General features: G+C 53.1%; 1 protein-coding gene across 1 annotated transcript; it reads left to right on the top strand.

Annotated features, from left to right (window-relative positions):
• Positions 1-875: 875 nt before the first annotated feature.
• Positions 876-24,933, top strand: MAL (mal, T cell differentiation protein). Its single transcript, XM_004006175.5, has 4 exons — positions 876-1,058; positions 18,860-19,027; positions 20,476-20,601; positions 24,386-24,933. Exons 1-4 carry the CDS (start codon positions 966-968, stop codon positions 24,458-24,460), a joined length of 462 nt encoding a protein of 153 aa, XP_004006224.1. The 5' UTR covers positions 876-965; the 3' UTR covers positions 24,461-24,933.

Below are 24,933 nucleotides of genomic sequence, written 5' to 3'. Positions count from 1 at the left end.
ACTATACAACAAACTAGTTAATATAATAAAAAAAAAGAAGCAGACTCATAGATACAGCTTTCGAGTGTGTGGGTTTTATGCAAGGGGCACAGAGGCAGTGGGGACTGTCAGCCGTCACCAGTCAAGAGGCCCAGTTGCCCTCCATGTGGCCCGGGCATGTCCTTCTCCACTCCGAGCCTGGAGGTGGGGTGACACCCGCTGGAAAGGTTCCTGGAGATTAAATGAGGTCACGTGGGCAAAGAGCCGAGGGGGTGCTGGGCACTTAGCAGGCCCTCAGCAGTGCTGGCTCCCTCCACGGTCCAAGATTCAAGGCAGGTGTGATTGCCTAATCCATCGCCCAGCAGTTCCGGCGCCGAGTGGTGCGGAGCCGGGTGGTGCAGAGTTCCAGGCTCCAGGCTCTGAGGGCGCAGGGAGAAGGCATGGGTGACCATACCTGGTCTCAGCAGTCCCTGCAAGGCAGGGAACTAGTCCCACGGTGAACTTGGATGCACATTAACGCGCCCGGCAGGAAGATAAAAGAGCCCCAACTCAAGAACAGTTTGCACCATGCTGACCCAAGAGATGCCACGGTGCCTGCCGGGTTTGGGGAGCCAACTGTTGATGGTGATCACTCTTAAGAAATGCCGATCACCTGCAAAGAGTGTGAAGCGCCTCACCGAGGCTTCCGATGGAAGGTGGCGCCCAGACGTGGCGCTCAGGAGTCAAACCCCAGTCTCAGCCTTGGAGTGTTTCAGGGCTGTGCCCATGACGCTGGGCAGGGCCCTTGGGGCGCGCCCCCACGGTTTCGGGCGGGGACCGGGCGGCGGCGGCCGGGACTCCTCCCTCTTCGGCCAGGGCGCCCCTGCTCTTAACCCGCGCGCGGGGGCGCCCGGGCCACTGGGCTCCGCGGAGCAACAGAGCGGCCAGCGCAGAGTCGGAGCAGCGCTCGTCCCGTCCGGTTCCGAGGCCGTCGCCAGCCCGCCAGCATGGCCCCCTCAGCGGCGTCGGGCGTCAGCAGCCTGCCGAGCGGTTTCGCTGTCTTCACCACCTTCCCGGACCTGCTCTTCATTTTTGAATTTGTGAGTGTCTGGCGCGCCTGGCGCCGGCGCGGGCGCCGGGAAAAGCAGGTCGGGATGGGTCGTGGAGTGCGCTCTCCTCTGCTGCAAGCCGCGAGGGTCCCTGAGCCTCTGGCAGCCGCAGGAGGAAAGGCTCTCCCCAGCCCCCACCCCGCGATGCTTCTTTGGCCCCTTCAAGCCCACGATAAACCGTCTCCGAGATTTGGGTGGAAAAACCAAACTCGCAACACGGATCAAATGTCGGAAGCTGGCCCGGGTCCACTGGGAGCGCACCGGGTCCAAAGCTGCGCTCCCAACCTGCTTCCCATGGGCTTATTGGGATCGGCGTCCTTGTAGAGGCACCCGGCTCTCCCCAGGGTTAGGATTTTGTTTTAAAGTTTAAAAATCAGCAAAAGACACCTGCGTATTACCAAGCGAAGGGTGGAGATGGGGTTAGTGTCATAGGAGGAGCCGAATCTGGGTTATTTGCTCTTGAACGTTTCTGGTGAGTGAAGGAATTGGCCACCACTTTGATCTGGAAATAACACAACAGGCTGTGACTGCTCTGCCAGTCACTGTGCCCATTGTGGAGTGTGGGGGAAGGAAGAGGGGCCTGAAAGCCGGGCCCTGCCTTGGCTGACCTTGAGCATCCAAGGGCTTCTGCACCTGCTGTTGGCCCCTCCTTACACTGGAGCCCCAACCGGAGGCTGTGGGAAAGCGCTTCCTCCTCGGGGCTCCCGGGAAGTGCTCTCTGCCGCGAGGCTTCAGACCACCCTCAGCCTAAGCTCCCCAGGGTGCCAGGCCCTCACCTGGCAAGGGACGGGCTGTACTTCTTTCCTGAGTGTGGTTCCATGAGCCAGAAGACTCCTGTCCCTGCGCCCCCACCGCAGTAGTGGCTGCCTGGAGCGTCAGCCGGTAAAGGAAACATCCAACCTGTTTAAAAACGGGACCTCAGCTTCTTACCTCCTGCTCGGCTGGGGAAGGCATGAACAGCAAACCCAGCAGGTTCTGTTACCCATGGAGGGTAGAGGGGGAGCACCCGCGGGGAGAGGGCTGAAGGGGTCGAGGTTGCCTTGTGGCGCCGTATCACTGAGCTTGAGCCCAAACCTGCGTGTATACAGAGCAACTTTAAATCCTGGGGCTAGCCAGCATCCAGGAGGGGAAGTCTAGAAGAAGCTCTAGACACCTGTAATCTCAGCCACACCATTTGTAGGTGGCGACACCCAGTCCCAAAGTGGAAGGGGTTTGCATTCACTGGAAAATTCCGTCCCCAAATGGCTCGTCTCTGTGCTTCTACTCAGCACTTAGCCTGAAAATGAGCGTGTATAGTAAGCAATAGGTTGTTCCTTCAGAGGCTACTGTATTTACGCGACAGAATTTGTTGATTGTAAGTGATGAAGGCTAAAGGTGAGGTGTGTGATGGGGCAGAAAGATTTTTAAGCCACAGAAGGACTTGCTAGTATCTCTTGAGTTGCTCTAATGAATTGTTTACTCTGCCTTTGTAGCTGTTTGGGAAGCATTATAACAAGAAGCATAAGAAAATGCATTGAGAATTCCTTGGTGGTCCAGTGGTTAAGAATACACCCTTCTACTGCCAGGGGCCAGGGTTCAATCCCTGATCCAGGAACTAAGATGCCACAAGCCATACAGCATGGGTAAATAAATAAATTTTTTAAAAATGTGTTCACTGGGCTTCATACAAAAGACTCTGGGACACCTTCCTCCTCTTGCCCTGACTTGAATAGGTGTGTGAGCATGCAGTATTCATAATAGTCAACCAGTGGGAACAGCCCAAATGTCCCATCAACAGGTGAACAGATAAACGCATAGTGATATTCCATGCAGTGGAATATTACTCGACTGTAGCAAAGAATGAAGTGCTGGTACAGGGTGATAAACCTGAAAACACGATGCTAAGTAAAATGGCCAGATGCAAAAGGTCACGTAGTATTTGGTTCTACTTATAGGACATGTCCAGCATGGGTAGATCTCTAGAGACAGAGCGCAAATTGGTGGTTTGCCAGGGGCTGAGAGGAGAGAGAAATGGGGAGCAGCTTAATGGGTATGGAGTCTCCTTTGGGGGTGATGAAAACGTTCTGAAGTTAGATCGAGGTGGTGAGTGCCCAGCATCGTGAAGGTATTAAATGCTGCTGAACAGGCCAATTTTAAACGGTTAGTTTTCTGTTGTGCCGACTTCATTTTCACTTTTTAAAAGTTGAAAACTATTTCAAAAATGACAGAGAAGTATACATACTTTAATCGGTGTTCATGTAACTATCACTCAACTTTGTTATGTCTTAATATTTTTCCTTATTTACTCTCAGTAGTAAGGAAATAGAGCTTTCAGATGACATCTAAACCACCTGGATATTCTGCTATTCTCTTACTCTCTTCCCTTCAGCCTCAGGACCACCACTGGGCTGAACATGTGTTCAGTGTTAGACTTTTACTGCACCCCTAACTATTTATGATCACACCTGTGTGGTTTCATATTTTCCCGCTTTATAGAAAGGATGGTACACATCCTTCTTCAACATGGGTTTCATACAACCTTGTTCTGAGGTTTATACACACTGACACTCTTTATTTGGTCTTTTATTGATGGACATTTGGGCAATTTCCAAATGTGATACAGCAGACGGCACTGCCAAAGAACATTCTTGTGTTTGCTCCTGTACTTTGGGGAATTTCTTTCAAGAACACAAAGAGATTTGACTCACTGGGTCATAGCGATTGCACACCCTCATTTTCCCAAATGTTAGCACACTGATGTCCAAAATGGTTACTCCATCTCATAAGCGGGGTTACCAGGAAGCTGATGGAGCTTAATTAAGCTCTGGACCCCTTCTTGCTCAGGCCCCTTCCAAGACTCTGGCTGACTTCGCATTCCTTTAGAAAGAAGGTCTCCATACTGTATAACCCTCCTGACTCCCACCAGCAGCTTATGAAAGTCCCCATTGTGCTTCATCTTGCCTCACTTGGTAGAGTCAGACTTCGTAATTTTCTGCTAGTCCAATGGGTGTGAAAGGCTTGATTATTTTTTAAATCTGTGGTCAAGCAAGTTGTTGATTACTCACAGTCCATATTCTCATGCTTGACCTCCCAATAGCCTGGGAGGTGCTGCAGTAAAACTTTCCGCCTCCAGGTCTGCAGGGTGGAGCTCTGCTGAGCTCTCCCAAACCAGGAAACTGCCCAGGAGCAGGGAAGGGTGGTAGCTTGGGTGGAGCAAGGCAGCTCTTCCCTAGGCCTGCACCCCTACCCTTGGGCTCCTGCCCTCTGAAGGCTGTGGCAGACCCTGTCTCCATAAGCACCCCAGAGCCACAAGGCCCTGCTGCTGCAGCAGGCAGCGGGTCACAGGTGTACACCCCTCTCCAGGCGCAGGTGGAATGTCAAATGTCCCCCTCCCTCAACAGCTCCCAGGGCTGTGCTCTGGCCTGTTCCCCCTCACCCACCCGAGAGAATTTTTCCTTTTGGAGCCAAGACTCTGGTTTCCCTTCCCCCGCCCCGCCACCGCTCTCGCCTAAGCCAGGGGCTTCATGATACTGGGACATGTTCAGAAAACAGGATGTTAACATAGAATGCTTTTGTCTCAAGCCCCAGCCAGGGTCCCCAAAGGAAACTTCTTTCACAAAATGTTGAGAGGGACACCTCCCTTTCAGAACTTTCGGAGGGGTTGCCTGAGAACAGGTTATGTAATAATCTTTAACCCAACTCCTTCCTCCGCAGCCTGCTGGAGGCAGCACCGCTGACAGCATGGCCGGACGTTGAGAGAGAACATTTGTTTGGAGAGTGTGCTGGGGGTGCCACCCACATCTCAAGCACGCTGCTGCCCCCCACCCCCGCCTGCACACCTCAGGAGCCCGAGGGCTCAGAGAAGGTCAAGTGATGAGGGGCAAAGCCTGTAGTGTGCAGTTTTAGGGGGTGAAGGTGGGGAACCACCTGGAATCATTGGCCGTGTCGACGCTTACAGTGAACTGAACATGTGCTATGCTTGAGCTTAGTCGCTCAGTCATGTTGACTCTTTGCTACCCCACGGACCCGCCAAGTTCCCCTGCCCGTGGGATTCTCCAGGCAAGAATACTGGAGCGGGTTCCCATGCCCTTCGCCAGGGGATCTTCCCAACCCAGGTCTCCCGCATTGCAGGGAAGCCGGAACAGAGCAGTTATTGACACTAAAATGAGACTTTCAGGGACCCAAAGTGACTGGGGGCTTTTTATTACTTGACGGTGACCAGAGAAGTCCTAGGACCTCCCTGGTAGCTCAGCTGTTAAAGAATCCGCCTGCAATGCAGGAGTCCCCCGTTTTATCCCTGGGTCAGGAAGATCCCCTGGAGAAGGGATAGGCTACCCACTCCAGTATTCCCAGGCTCCTTGATGGCTCAGATGGTGAAGAATCCACCTGCAATGCAGGAGATCTGAGTTCGACCCCTGGGTTGGGAAGATCCCCTGGAGAAGGGCATGGCAACCTACTCCAGTGTTCTTGCCTGGAGAGTCCCCATGGACAGAGGAGCCTAATGGGCTGCAGTCCATAGGGTCTCAAAGAGTTGGACACGACTAAGCACAGCAGAGAAAAGTCCTGGCACTTACCCTAGAGCTTCACCTGTCTGGGGAAAGGCAGAACCACAGAATGGGAGCTAGACAGTGGGGCGGGCTGGGGGCAGGATAATAAAGCCGTTTTCTAATGGGAGGTTGGCATTCTGGCTCCACGGGGAAGGCAGCCTGGAGACCCCTAGGGGATAAGAGCTGTAGAATCCCAGAAACCTAGAGTTTCTAGAGCTGGGGGAAAAACAGGCTGAGAAAGGGGAGGCACTCACTTGGGAACTCCATCCCCAGATTGGGCCTCCTTGCAGTGACAGCAGGTCCTGAATTCACCCCAACGCCCACGACAAACTCTTGCCTACAGGAAGTGGGATCATTCTGCCCACCTGGCAGCCCTGGGTGAGGCCTGGTTCCCTCTTCTCCCCCAGCTCCCCCAGAGGGCGAAGGGACAATTTGGAGATCTTGGGAAGCCCACACCAGCCAAGGCCTTGTTGCTACAAACACCCTGGAGGCTCTGAGCTGCTAGCTCCTGGGCAGGTCCAAGAGTCTGCATGTGATACCACCTCATGGCCCCCAGTGACCCAGCTGGGTCTGGAGTGGTCCTTGGGAGGCCAGTCTACACCCTGAATGTTTAAGGTGGGGACAGTGAAAGGCTTGGGCGGGGAGCCGGGTGCCCTGAGGTTCCCCTGGGTTCCTGGCAAGCACCTCGCTGCTCCTGGGTTAATTTTCTGTTACCACAGCCACCTCCCCTCCAGTCACCAAAGAGTGGGGGCCGGCCCTGCTGGCCAGTGCTGGCCAGCCTGGCTTCCCCGACTGTGCCCTCTGTCTCCCGGCCCTGGGTCTCTCCGCTGTTGCAGGCCCCTCCCTGCAGCTGTTGAGGGCACAGCTGGGTTTCCACCTTTCTTCTTCTCTAAAGGGAGGGGAGGTAGAAGTCTCTCGGGGGTTTGTCCTTGGAGCTGAGGTAAACTTGACTTTTCAAGTTTTTCAAGAACGGAAAGGCTACTTTGATCAGGAAACAGTGACTCTGAGCTGTCTTCTGGAAAATGCTCAGGGTGAAGATGCGGCTTAGCTCCCAGACCTGTGCGTGCATGTATCATCACAGCCAAGCCACCTTGACAGAGGTTACTTTTAAGCCTTCCATAAGTCACCCCCGCGTCAGCGCTGATGGAGCCCCCTTCTCTGTCTGAGCGCTGTCAGAAGAGAGGAGGCAGGTTCCAGACGCCCCTGCAAAGGCGCAGCTCACACTCAGGGTCAGGCTGGCTATTTGTACCCACAACCTCCATGCCCCCCGCCCCCTCCCCCCGGCTGCCAGAGAGCATGGCGGAGGCAGAGCATGCCTGCCGAGGCTAACTCTGTGCCGCTGTAGGAATGGCTCGGCTCTTTTTTTAAACTGAAGAACAGTTGATTTGCAGTGTCGTGCCAGTTTCTACTGTACAGCAAAGTGACTCAGGTTTACACGTGTGTACACTCTGTTTTTATTTATTTTAATTTGTTTATTTTTAATCGAAGGATAATTGCCTTACGGTATTGCAGTGGTTTCTACCGAACATCAATATGAATCAACCGAAGGTTTACATTCTGTTTTTCATATTCTTTTCCATTATGGTGTATCCCAGGAGATTGGATATAGTTCCTTGTACTATACAGCAGAACCTTGTTGTTCATCCATTCTAAATGCAGACGTTTGTAATCTACTAACCGCAAACTCTCAGTCTGTCCCTTGCCTTCCTCCTCTCACCTTTGGAAACAAGTCTGATCACTGTGTCTGTGAGTCTGTTTCTGTTTTGTAGCTGGGTTCATTTGTACCATATTTTAGGTTCCATGTATAAGCGATATCAGAGCTTCCCAGGTGCCACTAGTGGTAAAGAACCTGCCTGCCAATGCTGAAAACATATGTTCAATCCCTGGGTCAGGAAGATCCCCTGGAAGAGGGCACAGCAACCCACTCCAGTATTCTTGCCTGGAGAATCCCATGGACAGAGGAGCCTGGCAGGCTACAGTCCATAGTGTGCCAAAGAGTCGGACACGACTAAAGTGGCTTAGCATACGTGAATCAACTTAGCTTACATGCACATACGTGGTATCGTATGGAATTTGCCTTTCTCTTTCTGACCTCCTTCACTTAGTATGCGATTCTCTAGTTCCATCCATGTTGCTACAAATGGCGTTATTTTGTGCTTTCATATAGCTGGGTAATATTCCGTTGTATCTGTGTGCCATGTCTTCTTTATCCAAGGGCTTTGCTCTGCACTCAGGACACACTGTCTGGGGGAAGGGCTGGTATGGGGACTGGGCCACCTGGGGCCGGCCTCCAGGTGGGATGGGGCCAGTCTGCACCTAGCTGGGGGCTGGCTCTTTCTGGATTCAGTGCTGAACCCCAGCTTCCACCCCTCATACAAGCCCAGCTGAGCTTCCTCCTGGCTCTCACTTGGGACCTGGTCTTGGTGCTTTGGACCGGGGCCCTTGGGGTTAGGCATTCAGGAGATACCCCAGAGGGTGCTCTTTCTGGATGCTGAGGGATGTGAGGACAGCAAGTGACACCCCTGGGCCCTGAGGCACTGCCTTGAGGAGACGTGGGCCAGCTCCTCACAGCTTCCAGACTGTCCCACGGTGCATAGGGCGGGGCCCTGGCACTCTGTGCATCATGGGACTCTGACTTGCCTCCTGCATTCTGGTGGGAAGTGGTGGCTCCTGGTAGCTTCCAGGCGGGCAGTCTCTAGTGGTGTAGCTAGTTCTGAGGGTAATGTAGCAGCCTCGCCTCTCCGCCTCGATTCCCAGGCTCCCTGTCCCTCCCTTGTTGTTGTTCAGTTCCTGAGCCGTGTCCGACTCTTTGCGACCCCATGGTGCAGCACATCAGTCCTTCCTGTCCCTCACCATCTCCCCGAGTTCGCCCAAGTTCATGTCCATTGCATCCGTGATGCCATCTGACCATCTCAGCCTCTGCCACCCTCTTCTCCTTTTGCCTTCAGTCTTTCCCAGCATCAGGGTCTTTTCCAATGAGTCCAGGTGGGCAAAGTGTTGGAGCTTCGTCTTCAGCATCAGTCCTTCCATGAGTATTCAGGGCTGGTTTCCCTCAGGGTTGACTGGTTTGATCTCCTTGCCGTCCCAGGGACTCTCTCCCTCCCACTCTGTGATTGAGCTTCGTCTTCAGCATCAGTCCTTCCAATGAGTAGTCAGGGTTGATTCCCCTTAGGGCTGACTGGTTTGATCTCCTTGCCGTCCAGGGGACTCTGTCCCTCCCACTATGTGATCAATATTGCACTCACACTGGGGCAGAACGACCCGTGCTGAGTCATTTTAATACACCAAGGTCCTAGGACCTGAAAACATCTGTAGGAACTACAAGAAAAGCTGTCACACAGTGATGGGCAGTGGGAAGAAGGGCCACAGAGCCAGTCTCAGCTGACCTGAAATTCCACACTGGAGCCTTGGTTCCTATTAGAATGCAGTCGGGCTAGGAGGGGAGGGGCAAGAAGAGAGGAGCAGGAAGGAGGGGGAGAGGTACCCCCTCATGCTTATGACCAGTGCCGTGGAGAGAGAAGGGTTCTGGGGAGGAGGAGATTTCCCTGCAACCCCCAGGAGGAGGGACTCCAGCCTGGAGAGGGGCTGACAGTCCACACTCGTCCAGTTAACATCACTACAGACCTGAACTCACAGCCTATCTCTGAATCCCAAACCTCTCTCCATCTCCTCACCAACAGACTCAAGGCCCCTGGGTCCTGGCCTCACCCTCAGATTAGAGGGGCCCTAGTGCACACGTGCTGTTCGTGCTGCTCATGGGGGTCTCAGGGCAGGAATCCTGAAGGGGCTTGCCGTCTCTCCTCCAGTGGACACATTCTGTCAGCCCTCTCCACCATGACCCGCCCGTCCTGGGTGGCCCCAGGGGCATGGCTTAGTTTCATTGAGTTAGACAAGGCTGTGGTCCTAGTGTGATTAGATTGACTAGTTTTCTGTGATTATGGTTTCAGTGTGTCTGCCCTCTGATGCCCTCTTGCAACACCTACCATCTTACTTGGGTTTCTCTTACCTTGGACGTGGGGTACCTCTTCACGGCTGCTCCAGCAAAGCACAGCCGCTGCTCTTTACCTTGGACGAGGGGTATCTCCTCACAGCCACCCTCCTGACCTTGGAGGTGAGGTTACTCCTCTTGGCCGCCACCCCTGGCCTTGGGCGGGGGGTAGATTCTCTCGGCCGCTCCTGCACTGTCACAGCCTGGCACTCTTGGCCGCTGCCCCTGACCTCAGACGTGGGATAGCTCCACTTGGCCGCCCCCCTGACCTCAGATGTGGGGTAGCTCCTCTTGGCCACCACCCCTGACCTCGGATGTGGGGTAGCTCCTTTTGGCCACGCTTCTGTGAGGATACTGAAAGAGGAACTCCCCAGGTCGGTAGGTGCCCAATATGCTACTGGAGATCAGTGGAGAAATAACTCCAGAAAGAATGAAGGGATGGAGCCAAAGCAAAATAATACCCAGCTGTGGATGTAACTGGTGATAGAAGCAAGATCCGATGCTGTAAAAAAAAAAGATTGCATAGGAACCTGGAATGTTAGGTCCATGAATCAAGGCAAATTGGAAGTGGTCAAACAGGAGATGGCAAGAGTGAACATCAACATTCTAGGAATCAGCGAACTAAAATGGACTGGAATGGGTGAATTTAACTCAGATGACCATTATATCTACTACTGTGTGCAGGAATCCCTCAGAAGAAATGGAGTAGCCATCAAGGTCAACAAAAGAGTCCAAAATGCAGTACTTAGATGCAATCTCAAAAACGACAGAATGATCTCTGTTCGTTTCCAAGGCAAACCATTCAATATCACAGTAATCTGTCTATGCCCCAACCAGTAATGCTGAAGAAGCTGAAATTGAACGGTTCTATGAAGAGCTACAAGACCATTTAGAACTAACACCCAAAAAAGATATCCTTTTCATTATAGGGGACTGGAATGCAAAAGTAGGAAGTCAAGAAACACCTGCAGTAACAGGCAAATTTGGCCTTGGGATACAGAATGAAGCAGGGCAAAGGCTAATAGAGAGTTTTGCCAAGAGAACACACTGGTCATAGCAAACACCCTCTTCCAACAACACAAGAGAAGACTCTACACATGGACATCACCAGATGGTCAACACCAAAATCAGATTGATTATATTCTTTGCAGCCAAAGATGGAGAAGCTCTATACAGTCAGCAAAAACAAGACCGGGAGCTGACTGTGGCTCAGATCATGAACTCCTTATTGCCAAATTCAGACTTAAATTGAAGAAAGTAGGGGAAACCACTAGACCATTCAGGTATGACCTAAATCAAATCCCTTATGATTTTACAGTGGAAGTGAGAAATAGATTTAAGGGACTAGATCTGATAGATAGAGTGCCTGATGAACTATGGATGGAGGTTCATGACACTGTACAGGAGACAGGGATCAAGACCATCCCCATGGAAAAGAAATGCAAAAAAGCAAAATGGCTGCCTGGGGAAGACTTACAAATAGCTGTGAAGAGAAGAGAAGTGAAAAGCAAATGAGAAAAGGAAAGATATAAGCATCTGAATGCAGAGTTCCAAAGAATAGCAAGGAGAGATAAGAAAGCCTTCCTCAGTGATCAATGCAAAGAAATAGAGGAAAACAACAGAATGGGAAAGACTAGAGATCTCTTCAAGAAAATGAGAGATACCAAGGGAACATTTCACGCAAAGATGGGCTTGATAAAGGACAGAAATTGTATGGGCCTAACAGAAGCAGAAGATATTAAGAAGAGGTGGCAAGAATACACAGAAGAACTGTACAAAAAAGAGCTTCATGACCAAGATAATCACGAAGGTGTGATCACTCACCTAGAGCCAGACATCCTGAAATGTGAAGTCAAGTGGGCCTTAGAAAGTATCACTATGAACAAAGCTAGTGGAGGTGATGGAATTCCAGTTGAGCTATTTCAAATCCTGAAAGACGATGCTGTGAAAGTGCTGCACTCAATATGCCAGCAAATTTGGAAAACTCAGCAGTGGCCACAGGACTGGAAAAGGTCAGTTTTCATTCCAATTCCAAAGAAAGGCAATGCCAAAGAATGCTCAAACTACCACACAATTGCACTCATCTCACATGCTAGTAAAGTAATGCTCAAAATTCTCCAAGCCAGGCTTCAGCAATACGTGAACCATGAACTCCCTGATGTTCAAGCTGGTTTCAGAAAAGGCAGAGGAACCAGAGATCAAATTGCCAACATCCGCTGGATCATGGAAAAAGCAAGAGAGTTCCAGAAAAACATCTATTTCTGCTTTATTGACTATGCCAAAGCCTTTGACTGTTTGGATCACAAGAAACTGTGGAAAATTCTGAAAGAGATGGGAATACCAGACCACCGGACCTGCCTCTTGAGAAAACTATATGCATGTCAGGAAGGAACAGTTAGAACTGGACATGGAACAACAGACTGGTTCCAAATAGGAAAAGGAGTACATCAAGGCTGTATACTGTCACCCTGCTTATTTAAATTATATGCAGAGTACATCATGAGAAATGCTGGACTGGATGAAGCACAAGCTGGAATCAAGATTGCCAGGAGAAATATCAATCACCTCAGATATGCAGATGACACCACCCTTATGGCAGAAAGTGAAGAGGAACTAAAAAGCCTCTTGATGAGAGAGGAGAGTGAAAAAGTTGGCTTAAAGCTCAACATTCAGAAAACGAAGATCATGGCATCTGGTCCCATCACTTCATGGCAAATAAATGGGGAAACAGTGGAAACAGTGTCAGACTTTATTTTGGGGGGCTCCAAAATCACTGTAGATGGTGATTGCAGCTATGAAATTAAAAGACGCTTACTCCTTGGAAGAAAAGTTATGACCAACCTAGATAGCATATTCAAAAGCAGAGACATTACTTTGTCAACAAAGGTCCATCTAGTCAAGGCTATGGTTTTTCCAGTGGTCATGTATGGATGTGAGAACTGGACTGTGAAGAAAGCTCAGTGCTGAAGAACTGATGTTTTTGAACTGTGGTGTTGTATAAGACTCTTGAGAGTCCCTTGGACTGCAAGGAGATCCAACCAGTCCATTCTGAAGGAGATCAGCCCTGGGTGTTCATTGAAAGGACTGATGCTAGAGCTGAAACTCCAGTACTTTGGCCACCTCATGTGAAGAGTTGACTCATTGGAAAATACCCTGATGCTGGGAGGGTTTGGGGGCAGGAGGAGAAGGGGACAACAGAGGATGAGATGGCTGGATGGCATCACTGACTCGATGGACGTGAGTCTGAGTGAACTCCGGGAGTTGGTGATGGACAGGGAGGTCTGGCGTGCTGCAATTCATGAGGTTGCAAAGAGTCGGACACGACTGAGCGACTGAACTGAACGGAACTGAGTGCATGCATGTACGCTCAGTTGTGTCCAACTCTTTATGACGCCATGGAGTGTAGCCCGCCAGCCTCCTCTGCCATGGAATTCTCCAGGCAAGAATATTGGAGTGGGTTACCACGTCCTTCTCTAGAGGATCTTCCCAACCCAGGGATCGAACCCGAGTCTCCTGCATCTCTTGCATTGGCAGCTGGATTCTTTACCACTTGAGCCACCTGGGAAGCAAAAGGGACACTATCTAAGTCTATATTGGGAGGGTGATGTCATAATGGGTCCCCCAGAAAGAACAAGCCTACTGACAAAGGGGCCACAAGGGCAGAGCACCTCGTAAGTAAACTGAGTCACGAAGCCTTAGCACTACTCCTAGTGTTCCCCATGGGAGTAGCCTCAGAGGCCAGAGTTCTCAGTTGGTAGAGGAGGAGACGGTCCCCACACAGAGAATCTCTGACCTGCCCCCAGACACCTCCATAGGGTCAGAGGAGGGGACCTTGTGCAAATTTCTGGGCGCTGCCCCTGTCCTGGGCAGTGGTGCTTAGCTGGACCTCTTCACTGGGGTCCTGACACTTTCGCCAGGACCTGCCTCTGCCCTCGGTGGCCCCAGAGCTGCTCAGGTGGGGCTTGGCCGAGAGAGGACAGGAAGGGAGAGGCGGGCCCCAGGTGCTAGTGTAGCTTTGAGTAAAGTCTGCCTCCTTGGCCGGACTTGCCCTCAGCGCAGTGTCTGCTACATGCACGAGCAAATGACTGAATGAGTGGGTGACTGAGTACGTGAGCAGATGGAAGAAGGCTTTCCTTAGACTTGCTGGGAGCCCAGTCCCTCCACACAAGGGTGGAGGGGCTCATATCAGAACTAGCGCTTGCTTCCTGCTCGCTCTGCCTTTCAGAACCGGAAGAGGCCCCAGCCTCGCTCTCAGACCCGTTTTCTTGGGTCCTGGGGAAGTCCTCAGTGCTCTGCCCTCCCTTTCCGAGCTGCCTCCTGCCGTCTGATGCTCCCGTCCTCTTGACTTGGTGACTGTTCCCTTCTCTGCGGCTTCTGTTGCTGTTCAGTCGCTCGGTCGTGTCTGACTCTGCGACCCCGTGGCCTGCAGCACACCAGGCCTCCCTGTCCCTCACCATCTCCCTGAGTTTGCTCAAACTCATGTCCTTTGAGTCGGTGATGCCATCCCACCATCTCATCCTCTGTCATCCCCTTCTCCTCCTGCCTTCAATCTTTCCCAGCATCAGGGTTTTTCCAATGAGTCAGTGGCCAAACTGTTCTTCTAAGTTCATCCTTAGCCAGCCTCTACACACGTGCACACACACACATGCACACACACACACACGTGCGCACACACACACACAGGAGAATGCCCTCAACTTTACCTCATGGAATGATTGCTCTTTTCAGTCAACCAAGACTTAGAGCTGGGACTGCTGCTTCTCCAGGAACATGGTTTCTCTACAGGTCAGGCCACCCTCACAGGCCTGCCTGGCATCACAGTGATCCCTGACTGCCGAAAGAGTTCAGTGAGCACAGACACTTCCAGAAACACGAGCTGGAGCTGCTGTTCCTGGGAGAGCACCTGAGGGCTTGGGGGTCCCGGCTGGCTGTGTTCTGTAGCCAGTTCCCTGTAACCCTCCAGAGTTAGAGGCACAGGCTCCTGTCCACACATGCCTTCAGGACCGCCCCCTACCCTGGGAGCTTGGGAATTCTGACCCTGAGCCCCTGGAAACCACGCTGTGTGTCCGAACAACCTTGCATAGGACATCCTCTTTGGGAAATGTCTTGCCTTGTTATTGGAAGAGTGCCTGCTCGTGGTGGCCTTGACAGAGTAAAATAGAACCCCAGAAAAATATTCAGAGAATTTGAGCAATTCTGCCTTGTCCTCAGTGAACCGAGTCCTGCAGTAAAAACACTGGACGATTGTGGACCCGGAGCTCTCGGCCTTGCACAAGCGAAGGAGGCGGTCTGCCAGTCTCAAGAATGTGCCGATGGAATCCTTTTCCCTCTCTTGTAACCAAAGCTCATTGTTTGAAGGAAGGCTTTCTCATCTTTCTATGTCCTTTCTGTTCCCTTTTGCAGAAGCAGACAAATTTCCCCCAACTTTTGATTTCTGGGAGATGGTAAGGTTTTCTCTTTTCGATGCTTTTGGAATTTTAATTTTAAAATTCTGGGTCCCAGCAAGGTCTAGCAGGGATAAGTGCATGTTGCCATCCTGACTGACTGGGGTTTGCACGTGGCTGCAGGTGAGGCTTCCCCACATCATACGACAGTCGTGACAGCAAGCATCCAGATCACTTAGTGTGCGCTGCTCCTGCAGGCACAGACCCATTTCACCCCAGCCCCATGGGGTGGGACCCGCTGCCGCCACTGTTTTTCAGATAGGGACCAGAGAGGAAGGACTTAGCCCAGGGACAACCAGTTGCCAGCAAAATGTGGCAGAGCTGATGGGAACTCAGTAATTCTGAAATCTACACCCTTAACCACCTTCGCCTGCCTCCTCTTGATTAATTCAGAAATGAAAAGACAGAGGACTTCTCTGGTGGTCCAGTAGTTGGGACTCTGAGCTCCTGATGCAGGGGCCACAGGTTTGATCCCTGGTCAGAGAACTAAGATCCCGCATGCTTTGCAGCATGGCAAAAAAAAAAAAAGAGAGAGAGAGAGAAAGGACCTACTCTGAGTTCACCTGAGAGCCTTCCCCAAGACCACCTGCTGAGGAAATTTTATTCACAAAAATAATTTGATGGGGGTGAACATCCAATAACAACTTCTTGGCAATTTTTTGTCTAGTTTTGTACAACGCCCTTGGCTCTTACAGCACTTCACCTCCGCTCAGCATCTAAAACCAGACAGAGTAGAAGATGGCAGTTTCCAGTCCTAGAACACCAGGGTGGCTCAGATCCCCAGCTCCACTCCATTCACACACACAGGCTATGTCCTTGCGTCCAGAGGACACCCAAGGAGGAGTGACTCCCACGTTCGGGGCAAACAGGGATGGAAGCTTAAGAAGAGGAAAGGAAACTTCGCACTGGAGCCACTTGGGAACTGGAGCGGCATCTTGGCCAGCATTGCTAGACACTAGAGACAGAAGCCATTTCTTCTGGTTTGACAAGAGTTACCGGAACATCATCCATGGACCGACTGTGTTATGGAAACACATTCCAAAGCCTTTGCAAAGAGTTTGGGATGTCTGCTTCTTGTCCTAGAACTCTGCTCCTCTCCTGGGCATGAGACCCAGGCACTGGGGTTTTGAAGGTGACCCAGGCAGTGTAGACTGATGGTTAAGGACCACAGTGCCTTAGCCCAGGCACCACCTCCATTGTCCAGCATGGGGATCTGGGACCCAGAGAGAGCTCAACCCTGGTGACTCTCAGGCCACTCAGCTTAGAGACATTCGTCTGAGACCACCCCTGCCGGCTTCACCATCCCTGTTATGGAGGATGATGTCCAGGTTGCAGACTAGGGGTGACAGAGATGACTGGAAGCTGGAGCCATGTCTCCACTGGTGTGACTGACATTTCAAAACCATTGCCTCTCAGCGTGCTTCCTGGGAGCTGGGAGCCCCCTCCGGGTTTTCTTTAGGAGGAGAAGAGCTTGAACCCTCACCTACCCCTTCGCTCTTGACAAATATTTGGCCGGTGGGGTGCTGAGGCCAGGGTGGGGTGGACTCCCTGCCCTGGACGCCTTATCTCCTGGGTGTGGGTGTTCGGCTTGTTCTGTTTGCTCTCTGCAAACGTTGTAGGTGGAGTGTGGCCTGGCACCGGCTCAGCCACATGATTTATGCTGAATCTCGGCTTTCCACTGAGTGGGGCCAGGGAAGCCTTCAAGCAACTCATGTGGAGGTCACACTGCCTCCAGCCGCAACTTCTCCCACCCCTGCGTCCCAACCTCTTGCCTTCTTAAGCCATCCTTGCTGCTCCAGCAGCCTCTAGGTCCTGAGGTGCTTGTTCCTCCCCTGGAAAGCCTTGTCCTGACCACTTGGCCAGGCACAGTAGAGAATCTGTCTGCCAGTGCAGGAGAGGCGGAGATGTGGGTTTGATCCCTGGGTCGGGAAGATCTCCTGGAGAAGGAAATGGCAACCCACTCCAGTATTTTTGCCTAGAGAATCCCATGGCAGAGAAGCCTGGCAGGATCACAGAGTCAGACATCACTGAGTGATTAAAAACAAATGAAATCAGCTAAGTCCACCTCCCCCTTCAAACCTCTATGGGGCCATGTCCCAGTTGGTGCTACTCTGCCCGCTCAGGGCTGGTAATTGTCTTGAGTTGTCACTGACTGACTCGGGGTCTGTATGCCCCAGGCTGCTGGCATCCTGGGTTAGCAGTCTTCCCTCTGCCTGGGTGATGCCAGGCACAGGGCCAGAAGCTTCACACGCATACCCACAGTTTCAGGCAGTTCATACCACCGTAAGTACCATTTGCAGTGGAGGAAGCTGGGGCCTCCTCCAGAGGGTTTGGTGGGGAGGCCCTCCCACATTATGTGCCGGCAGGGCCCTGCTCATGTGACGGGCATGCCACATCCACCCTCTTCTCCAAGCCATGCTCTCGTGCCTTCCAAGTCCAAGTCCGTCTCACCCATCGGCACGCTCACATCCTTCTGTCCCTGTTACTGTGAAAAAGGCCTAGCAGTCTGTTTGATCTTGGAGGCAGTTATGGATGAGCCTACACACACATCTCATCCTGGCAGTCTGAGGGGTTTACCTGATGGACTTTGCTCCACTGATTATTGGAAAGTGTGTCCCACTAGCTCCAGTCACCACTAGAGGAATTTTCTGGTGAGAGCTGCCTGCATCTGACTCACTGGGCCCACCTTGGCTTTGATAACTGCAGATTCTTCACTGCACTGATTTTTCTACCCAGATGTGATGGTCCTCGTGCTTCTCAGCTTAGAGTCTCAGAGGACACCTGTGAGGAAGTGCCGCCTCTCACCCAGCAAGCGGGCAGCAGGTTCAGGGAGACAGGGTCGAGGTGTGGCCATGTGCAGTCACACCACAGGGGATGCAGCGCTAGGAGGGGGCCCATCCTCAACCCTCAGACCCTCAGGAGGATGGTGCCAAGCTCTGCAGCTCCTTGGGCCCTCTGACTGCAAAGCTGCGTGCGCCTGTGTCCCAGCCCAGGCCTCTTCTGGCTAGGGACGCTGGGGGAGGCTGAGGTGACCTCACTGGGATGGAGAGGGACAAGGAGAAGGGAAGGCAGGCACAGAGACTCCCAGCATGACTATGCCTTGTCCACAGAGGGAGCTAGACCAGGGCACTGAGGTCATGACCCCTATGTCTGTCCTTATGATCCTGGGGGCTCCCTGACCCTGAGGACGCGAAGCAGGGTGTCTTCTGGATAATGATGGCAAGGAGGGGTGTTCCTCTCATGCCTGTCCTAGGAAACCTGAGATCCAGCTGGCCTGGGCCTCCCCACTCCACCCCTCCTCCAACAGTCAGAGAACTTCTGAGACTTGGGGATTTCAAGATCAAGTTTTTTATTAAATGCTAATGATACAGTGTGGCTAATTTGTTCAGCCAAGACCAACAGAATCTGCTGCTCACTACCATTTTATAAAAGAAAGAATATTTGGGGGAGTTCCTGGGCAGTCCAGTGGTTAGGACTTGGCACTTTCACTGCTGTGGCCCTGGGTTCAGTCCCTGGCCCACAAACTGCACAGCATAGCCTTGCCCTTGCCTCGACCAGAAGGATATTTTTCTATAAGAAATACTAGGGAAGATATAATCCCAGAATTTGCCCTTTACTGATAAAACTGGATGGTATAAATCCTTTCTAGGGATAACATTTTTAAGTCACATGTGCCTTTGTTTCTCCATCTCACAAATGGGTCAGGCCCACACTTGGGACACTGTGAGGATGAACTGAGTTAGTATTTGTGAAATGCCCCTGGTTCCCCCAGCGTGACCTCGGGGCCTGGCCCTTCTGGTCTGACCGTCAGTCTTTCTCACCCTCCCTCTGCAGGTCTTTGGAGGGCTGGTGTGGATCCTGGTCTCCTCATCCCACGTGCCTATTCCCCTAATCCAGGGCTGGGTCATGTTCGCATCTGTGTTTTGCTTCGTAGCCACCACTGTCCTGGCCTTCTTGTATGTAATTGGCGCCCACGGCAACAGAACATCATGGATCACCCTGGTGAGTCCAGTGCATGTCTGGGGCAGGGGGTAGTGATGGACGCTCTCCCCCGGGAGGCGGGCTTTCCCAGTGCTGGGTGAGGAGCCCTGTTGGTGTCTCCCGCCCGCCCTCCAAGGCCGAGCGGCCCACAGCATCCCGGGGCTCCCGCGGCAGGAGGCTGACTGACACTGTCCCTGCCTGGGTCTCCGGGGGCTGCTCTGCCTTCTCCTCTGCCATCACCCCTTTCCTGGAAACCAGCAGCCCAACATCCCTCCCTGTCCCTCCCGCACCTGCCAGGGCTCGGTCGGCCTCTCCCACCACCCAGCAGGACTGGCTTTCGCCTCCAGGGAGGGGCCGGGGTGCCGGGGGTGGGTCCCGCTGCCCAGTGTGAGGCATGCTCACTGCCCCGCTCCCGTCCCCGCCTCTAACGCGGGGTCACCAGAGAGGAGCCTGGCCGGGGAAGAGGATGGCCTGTGATCTCCCTTCCGCATGAATTCTGCCTTGAGGGCCGTGAAGAGGGGAAACTGACACCTGGGCCACCTGCCCTGACCTCCCCTGGACGGGGGTGGGGCTGTTAGCCAGGCCTCTTCCTCTCCAAAGGCCTGCAGCCTAGACTTTAGAAACCCCCTGAAAATTATAACTACTCAAAAGCCTGCTCTAGTGCTTTTTTGAAAAAAAAAAAAAAAAAAACATATTTACTTGGCCGTGCGGGGCCTCCGCTGCTTTGCTTGGGGCTGCTCCAGTGGGGGTGAGCGGGGCTCTCTCTGTTGTGGCGCCCGGCTCCCCCCTGCAGCGGCTCCTCTGGCTTCCTCTGGCTGCGGCGTACGGGCTCTCGAGCTCAGGCTCCGCAGCTGCGGCGCACGGGCTTAGCTGCCCCGCAGCATGTGAATTCTTCCCAGACCAAGGACCGGACGTGCCTCCTGCACTGTCAGGTGGATTCCTGCCCACTGCGCCACCAGGGACGTTCCTTTTGTTTTGCTTTTAAACATAACTGGAGCCCCCATCCCTGGTCATCCTTCAAGAAAAAGGCTAACAACAAAACAACAATACGAATGGCCTGAGTCTTTCTGAATTGAACACCGAGGCCACATCCAAACTGGGGACTGTGACCACAGCTGACACTTCTCGGGCCCAGAACTGATTTCTACCAGTTGCAGCGGAAAGGGCCACTCCCCGACCCACGACTAGATCCCACCTCACGGGGAAGCAGCGCCCCTCCTCCAGCAAAGTCCTTACTCTGCCTCCAGACCAGCAAGACTGAGCTCAGCCCATCGACCGACGCTGGGTGATCAGTGTCTCTGAGGAGGGGGTGGGGCGGGGTGACAAAGGAAGTGGCAGAGGCTGGAGGAGGCGCCTGGCCCAGGCCAGGCAGGGTCAGGCAGGGCGGACAGGCCCTGCTGGGACCACAGCCGCCGCAGGCCTCCCAGCCGGCTGCCCCGTCTCTCTGACGGCCCTTTCTGACCCCGCAGGATGCAGCCTACCACTGTGTCGCCGCCCTGTTTTACTTTGGCGCGTCTGTCCTGGAAGCTCTGGTCACCATCGAGCTGCAAGACGGCTTCTTCTACAAATATTACCATGAAAACATCTCTGCTGTGGTGAGTCCCCAGTCAAGGTGCCCTGTTCCCAGCTCCCACTGCTCGCGTCACAGGTACTGAGTGGAAGGCTGCCCAGGCCCTCCCTGTTATTTTTTAGTTCACTAGACTTCAATTAAAATAAAACTTCCCCTCATTTCTGAAGAGACAGAGCCCCAGAGGAGGGGACTGGTGTGCCCCGGCTCCCATGACTGCCAGTCGGTGCGCACTGCCCAGGCTGGGCGAGCTTTGAGGAGGCAGGTGGAGGAGGGTGCGTGACCGCGGGGGCCGGGCAGTGTGTGAGCTCCTATGGACAACCTGATTTACCCCCCGAAGCTTCCCAGTGAACAACGGGTGGGACAGGTGCTGGAACCACCTTCCCCCCGTCAGGAGGACAGAAGGGATGAGATTATGTATCTGGGGGGCACCTTGCCTGCAAGTCTCTGAGCTCTGAAGGGAACATCCTCCGCCTGGGAAGCCAGACCCTCTGGCAGGCTGTGAGGTCATACTCTGAATCGTCTTGTTGCTGGAATGGGTCAGGATAACAGGGAATAAGAGAATATATCATTTCATAAAACTCTTTTCCAGAGTTACACATGTGTGGGCTTGCCCCAGTATGCTGACTCGTTATATCAGATACATTTCGAACTGTGGATATTATTTAAAAACCAAGAAAAAGCTTCAGAAACAGCACTTAGATTTCTAGTGAGCAACCTATGAATTAAGTAAACCCCAAGGTCAGATGTGATGACAGGTCACAAGATGCCCGCCCCAGTGCCAAAGCTGTGCTGCCCCCACCCGTTTGAGGAAAGGCAGGACAAAGGCTGAGAGAAAGCCCACGGGGTGGGCGCCGCTGGGCTCTGGGAAGGGGGTTAGTGCAGGTGCGCTTCCTGCTCCCAGAGGGACGGGTCTCGGGGAGAGTGCCTTGAAGCCTGTCTGCTAGCCTCCAGGGGCCCATCCCCTACCCTGGGGAAGCCACATGCTCCCCTCAGCTCCCAGCTGCTCCCCAGTTCCATTAGCAGGGCCTTCTCATGGTCCCTGGGACCCCCTCAACTGTCCCACAGAGTGGGAGCCTCTCCCATACGGGTGCATCTCCCAAGCTGGCTGGATTCTAAACAGAATCACAGCAGGCTCTCTTTCCCTTGAGAAGAGTCACTCGCCTCCTCCGTCACCTTCAGATGACTGTTTCATTGCCCCCTCACTAGAGAAACCACAGGTACTGCTCCCAACACGACCCCAGAAGCCTTCTCTCTGAACAGACATCAGCCAGGCTTCTGACAACCAGTTCTGTAGAATTACTGCTGACAAGGGCAGTGAAACCTAGATGGAATGTGGATAGTGGGCCAGCACTTGACTAGCAATCCGAGTGGGGTGAGTTAATGACCCTGTCCACTGGTCTAATCTCTAGTTGAAAACCGCCGGGCTCTACCACATTCTGACTTTTTTCCTTTCTATCAAAATACAGCATAGATGTCTTGGGTTTTCCTGGTGACTCAGCCATAAAGAATCCACCTGCCAGTGCAGGACACGTGGGTTTGATCCCTTGGTCAGGAAGATCCCCTGGAGAAGGAAACGGCCACCCACTCCAGTATTCTTGCCTGGGAAACCCCATGGACAGAGAAGCCTGGTGGGCTTCAGTCCATGGGGTCACAAAGGAGTCAGACACGACTTGGCAACTAAATAACAGCACAAATAGGCTTCTTGAGGGGTGAGGACACAGGGGTACAGCTTGATGAATTTCCATAATCCATCCATTATTCATAGTTCACAACCCTCCGTGTAACAAACATCCAGACTGAGAAGCAGAACATAACAAGCAGCTCCCAGAAGTCCCCTTCGTGCCCTGCCCAGTCATCGTGCCCCTTCACTCAGGATAAACCCCGTCCTGATGTCTAGCTTCTGGGACCCACTCCACCTGCTTTGGGTCTTCATGAGCACTGGGTGCCTGCTCCCATGTCTGGCTTCTCTCCCCACATCAGGATGGTGCGGCTGTTCCACACCGCTGGGTGGGGAAGTAGAGGTCTGTTCTCTTTGCTGGTTACTGTTCCACTGATGACTACACCAGCATCATCTATTTATCCTTCTCATGACTGATCATGTCCCCATATCTTTGTGAGCTCAGTTGGAGAGCGGTGCGAAGACTCTGGCAAAGTCACGGGGGCAGAATCAGGAATCTAAATGCTGCCTGCGGGCGGATATGCTGGGCTGAACACACCCCCCTCCCCCACCAACCAGGGGAAATATGAGCCCGTTTTCATGTAAAGTCACATCTTTGTATTCAAAATATCAGTTGCATCCATGCACGGGGGAGAAGGGATCCTGAATACAGGCTCAGGATGTAACCCCAGACCTTGCCCAGACTGCAGACACCTTTCCCACGATCTGGGGTGGGGTGGCGGCGGCGGAGGTGGGGGCAGTCTGAGGATGTGAGAAGGTGTGGCCAGACCCTCTGCCCCACACGCCGGGCCTTCACGAGCATCTGACCACCCCTCACTCTCTCCGGTAACTCCACGCCTTCCTCCAGCGCTCAGCTTCCCCCTCTCTCCTGGGCTGCACCAGAGGGATCCGAGGATTGGTGAGAGTTGCCTAAAAATGGCTGGAAATTTTCTGGAGAAATCTGGTGGTTCCAGGGTCTTAACCGTGGTGGACAGCAATGGCCATCACTCACGGAGAGGGGTTTCTGAGGGTCTGAGTTCACCCACTCCTGGTCCTGGCTCTCAGTCTCCCCAGTGTGCCGCCTCCCTGCCCCTCTTCTGAGGAGCTCCTGCCGAGGGTCTCTGCTGGGCCTTGAGTCCCCACATGGGACACTGCTCCTGCCTGATAGGCAGAGGCCTCTTTTGAGGGGCTTCTCACTCATCTGTGACTGCTCCCTTTGGACAGGGTATCTGATTCCCAGATGGATTTTCTTGCCTGGTTATTAAATAACTCAAGTTACTCACTGCCCCTGGCAATGAGGGTGAGGGTTCGCCCAGGTGTGGAGGCAGGGCGAGGGAGGGCACCGTGACTGCTGGTTTTATGAGAATTTTCAAGTCACGGGAGTGCAGCCAGTCGGATGCTGTGCCTGGGTTGGAAACTCTTGACCCTCACACCCAAGGTCACAAGCCAGGTGCAGGTATTTGCTAAGGGGCAGGAAACCTCTGGGGACCAGCCACCCAGAGCTGGGTGATACTCTCCAAAGCGAACACAACCGATCGGGGCCTTGAAAGGGCACGGAGTGACCTTTCTGCTGCATTTCCTGGCCTCTGCTCCCAGCAGCTCTCTCAGTAAGCCCCATCCTTTGGCCAAAAGCTCAAAATCCCTCGTCCCCATCTCAGCCCCTCACTTCCCCTGGCCTGGCTCCCTCTGAATAAAATTCTGGTCGGGGTCAGAAGATACCCAGGTGTTCAAACTCTCTTGGCCAAGGCCACTGGGATCACAGTGGCGGACTCTGGTCCTACTGGTGTGCAGGAAGGAAGTCTCCCACGGAGAGCAGGACACCGTCACCTGCAATCATCGCTGGAGGGGCCGCTGGGGGCCCTCGTCTCTAGTTAGGCAGCACTGACGTGATGACGTGCAGACAGGGGGTTGGCCTTGCACGCCAAGTCCAGCGTGCCATGAGGTCGCCTGGCGTCTGTGCTCGGCATTCTGGGTCGCACCCGGGCTCCACAGGAGAGCACGTCTGCACGTGTGACGGGAAGCAGTGGCGTCCACATGCTCCGGGGCTGCCAACCCCGAGCACCACGAGAGCGGCCAGCCCAGCATGGACAGCCCATGGCTTTCCGAACTCCCCCGTGAATAGCCAACTAATTGTCACTCATCTCGGTTGCAGGTGTTTTCGTACGTAGCCACCCTGCTGTACGTGGTCCATGCCGTGTTTTCCTTAATCAGATGGAAGTCTTCCTAGAGCAGCAGAACTTTAGCTGAACACCAAGCGGGTGTTAACCGATCGGCCGGCATTCCAACACAACACTTTAGAATGCAGAATGTTCTTGAGAACAGATAAAGAGAGGTTTATTCTCCTGTATACCTTCATGTCAGAGTAAGGGGGCTTGCTACGTTTATCCTCCGACTGTTGAGCTATCTTCCCAAGATCATTTCCTATTTGAAAGGGGGCAGTGGGGTGGGAAGTGAGGACTGACCGTGACACCGGACTGCTGGCCCCTGGACTGGATCGTGAGGACTGCCTACTGGAATTTTCCTCAGGCGCTTCTGAGGGTCCATCTTGCAGCAAGTTTCTCCATCTTCACGGATATTCTGCATCTTCAAGGATAATCTACCCGTTGTGGGGAATAAAAGTCATTCAGCAAATATTTGCAGATGTCCACGGTGGGATGGGATAAACCCTTGAAATACTTTATAAAGTGTCTTTATGTTCAA

The sequence above is a fragment of the Ovis aries genome, chromosome 3, assembly GCF_016772045.2.
Source record: "Ovis aries strain OAR_USU_Benz2616 breed Rambouillet chromosome 3, ARS-UI_Ramb_v3.0, whole genome shotgun sequence".
Classification (NCBI taxonomy): Eukaryota; Metazoa; Chordata; class Mammalia; order Artiodactyla; family Bovidae; genus Ovis; species Ovis aries.
The sequence above is the reverse complement of the archived record's forward strand: the minus strand, read 5'-3'. Positions and strand labels throughout refer to the sequence as shown.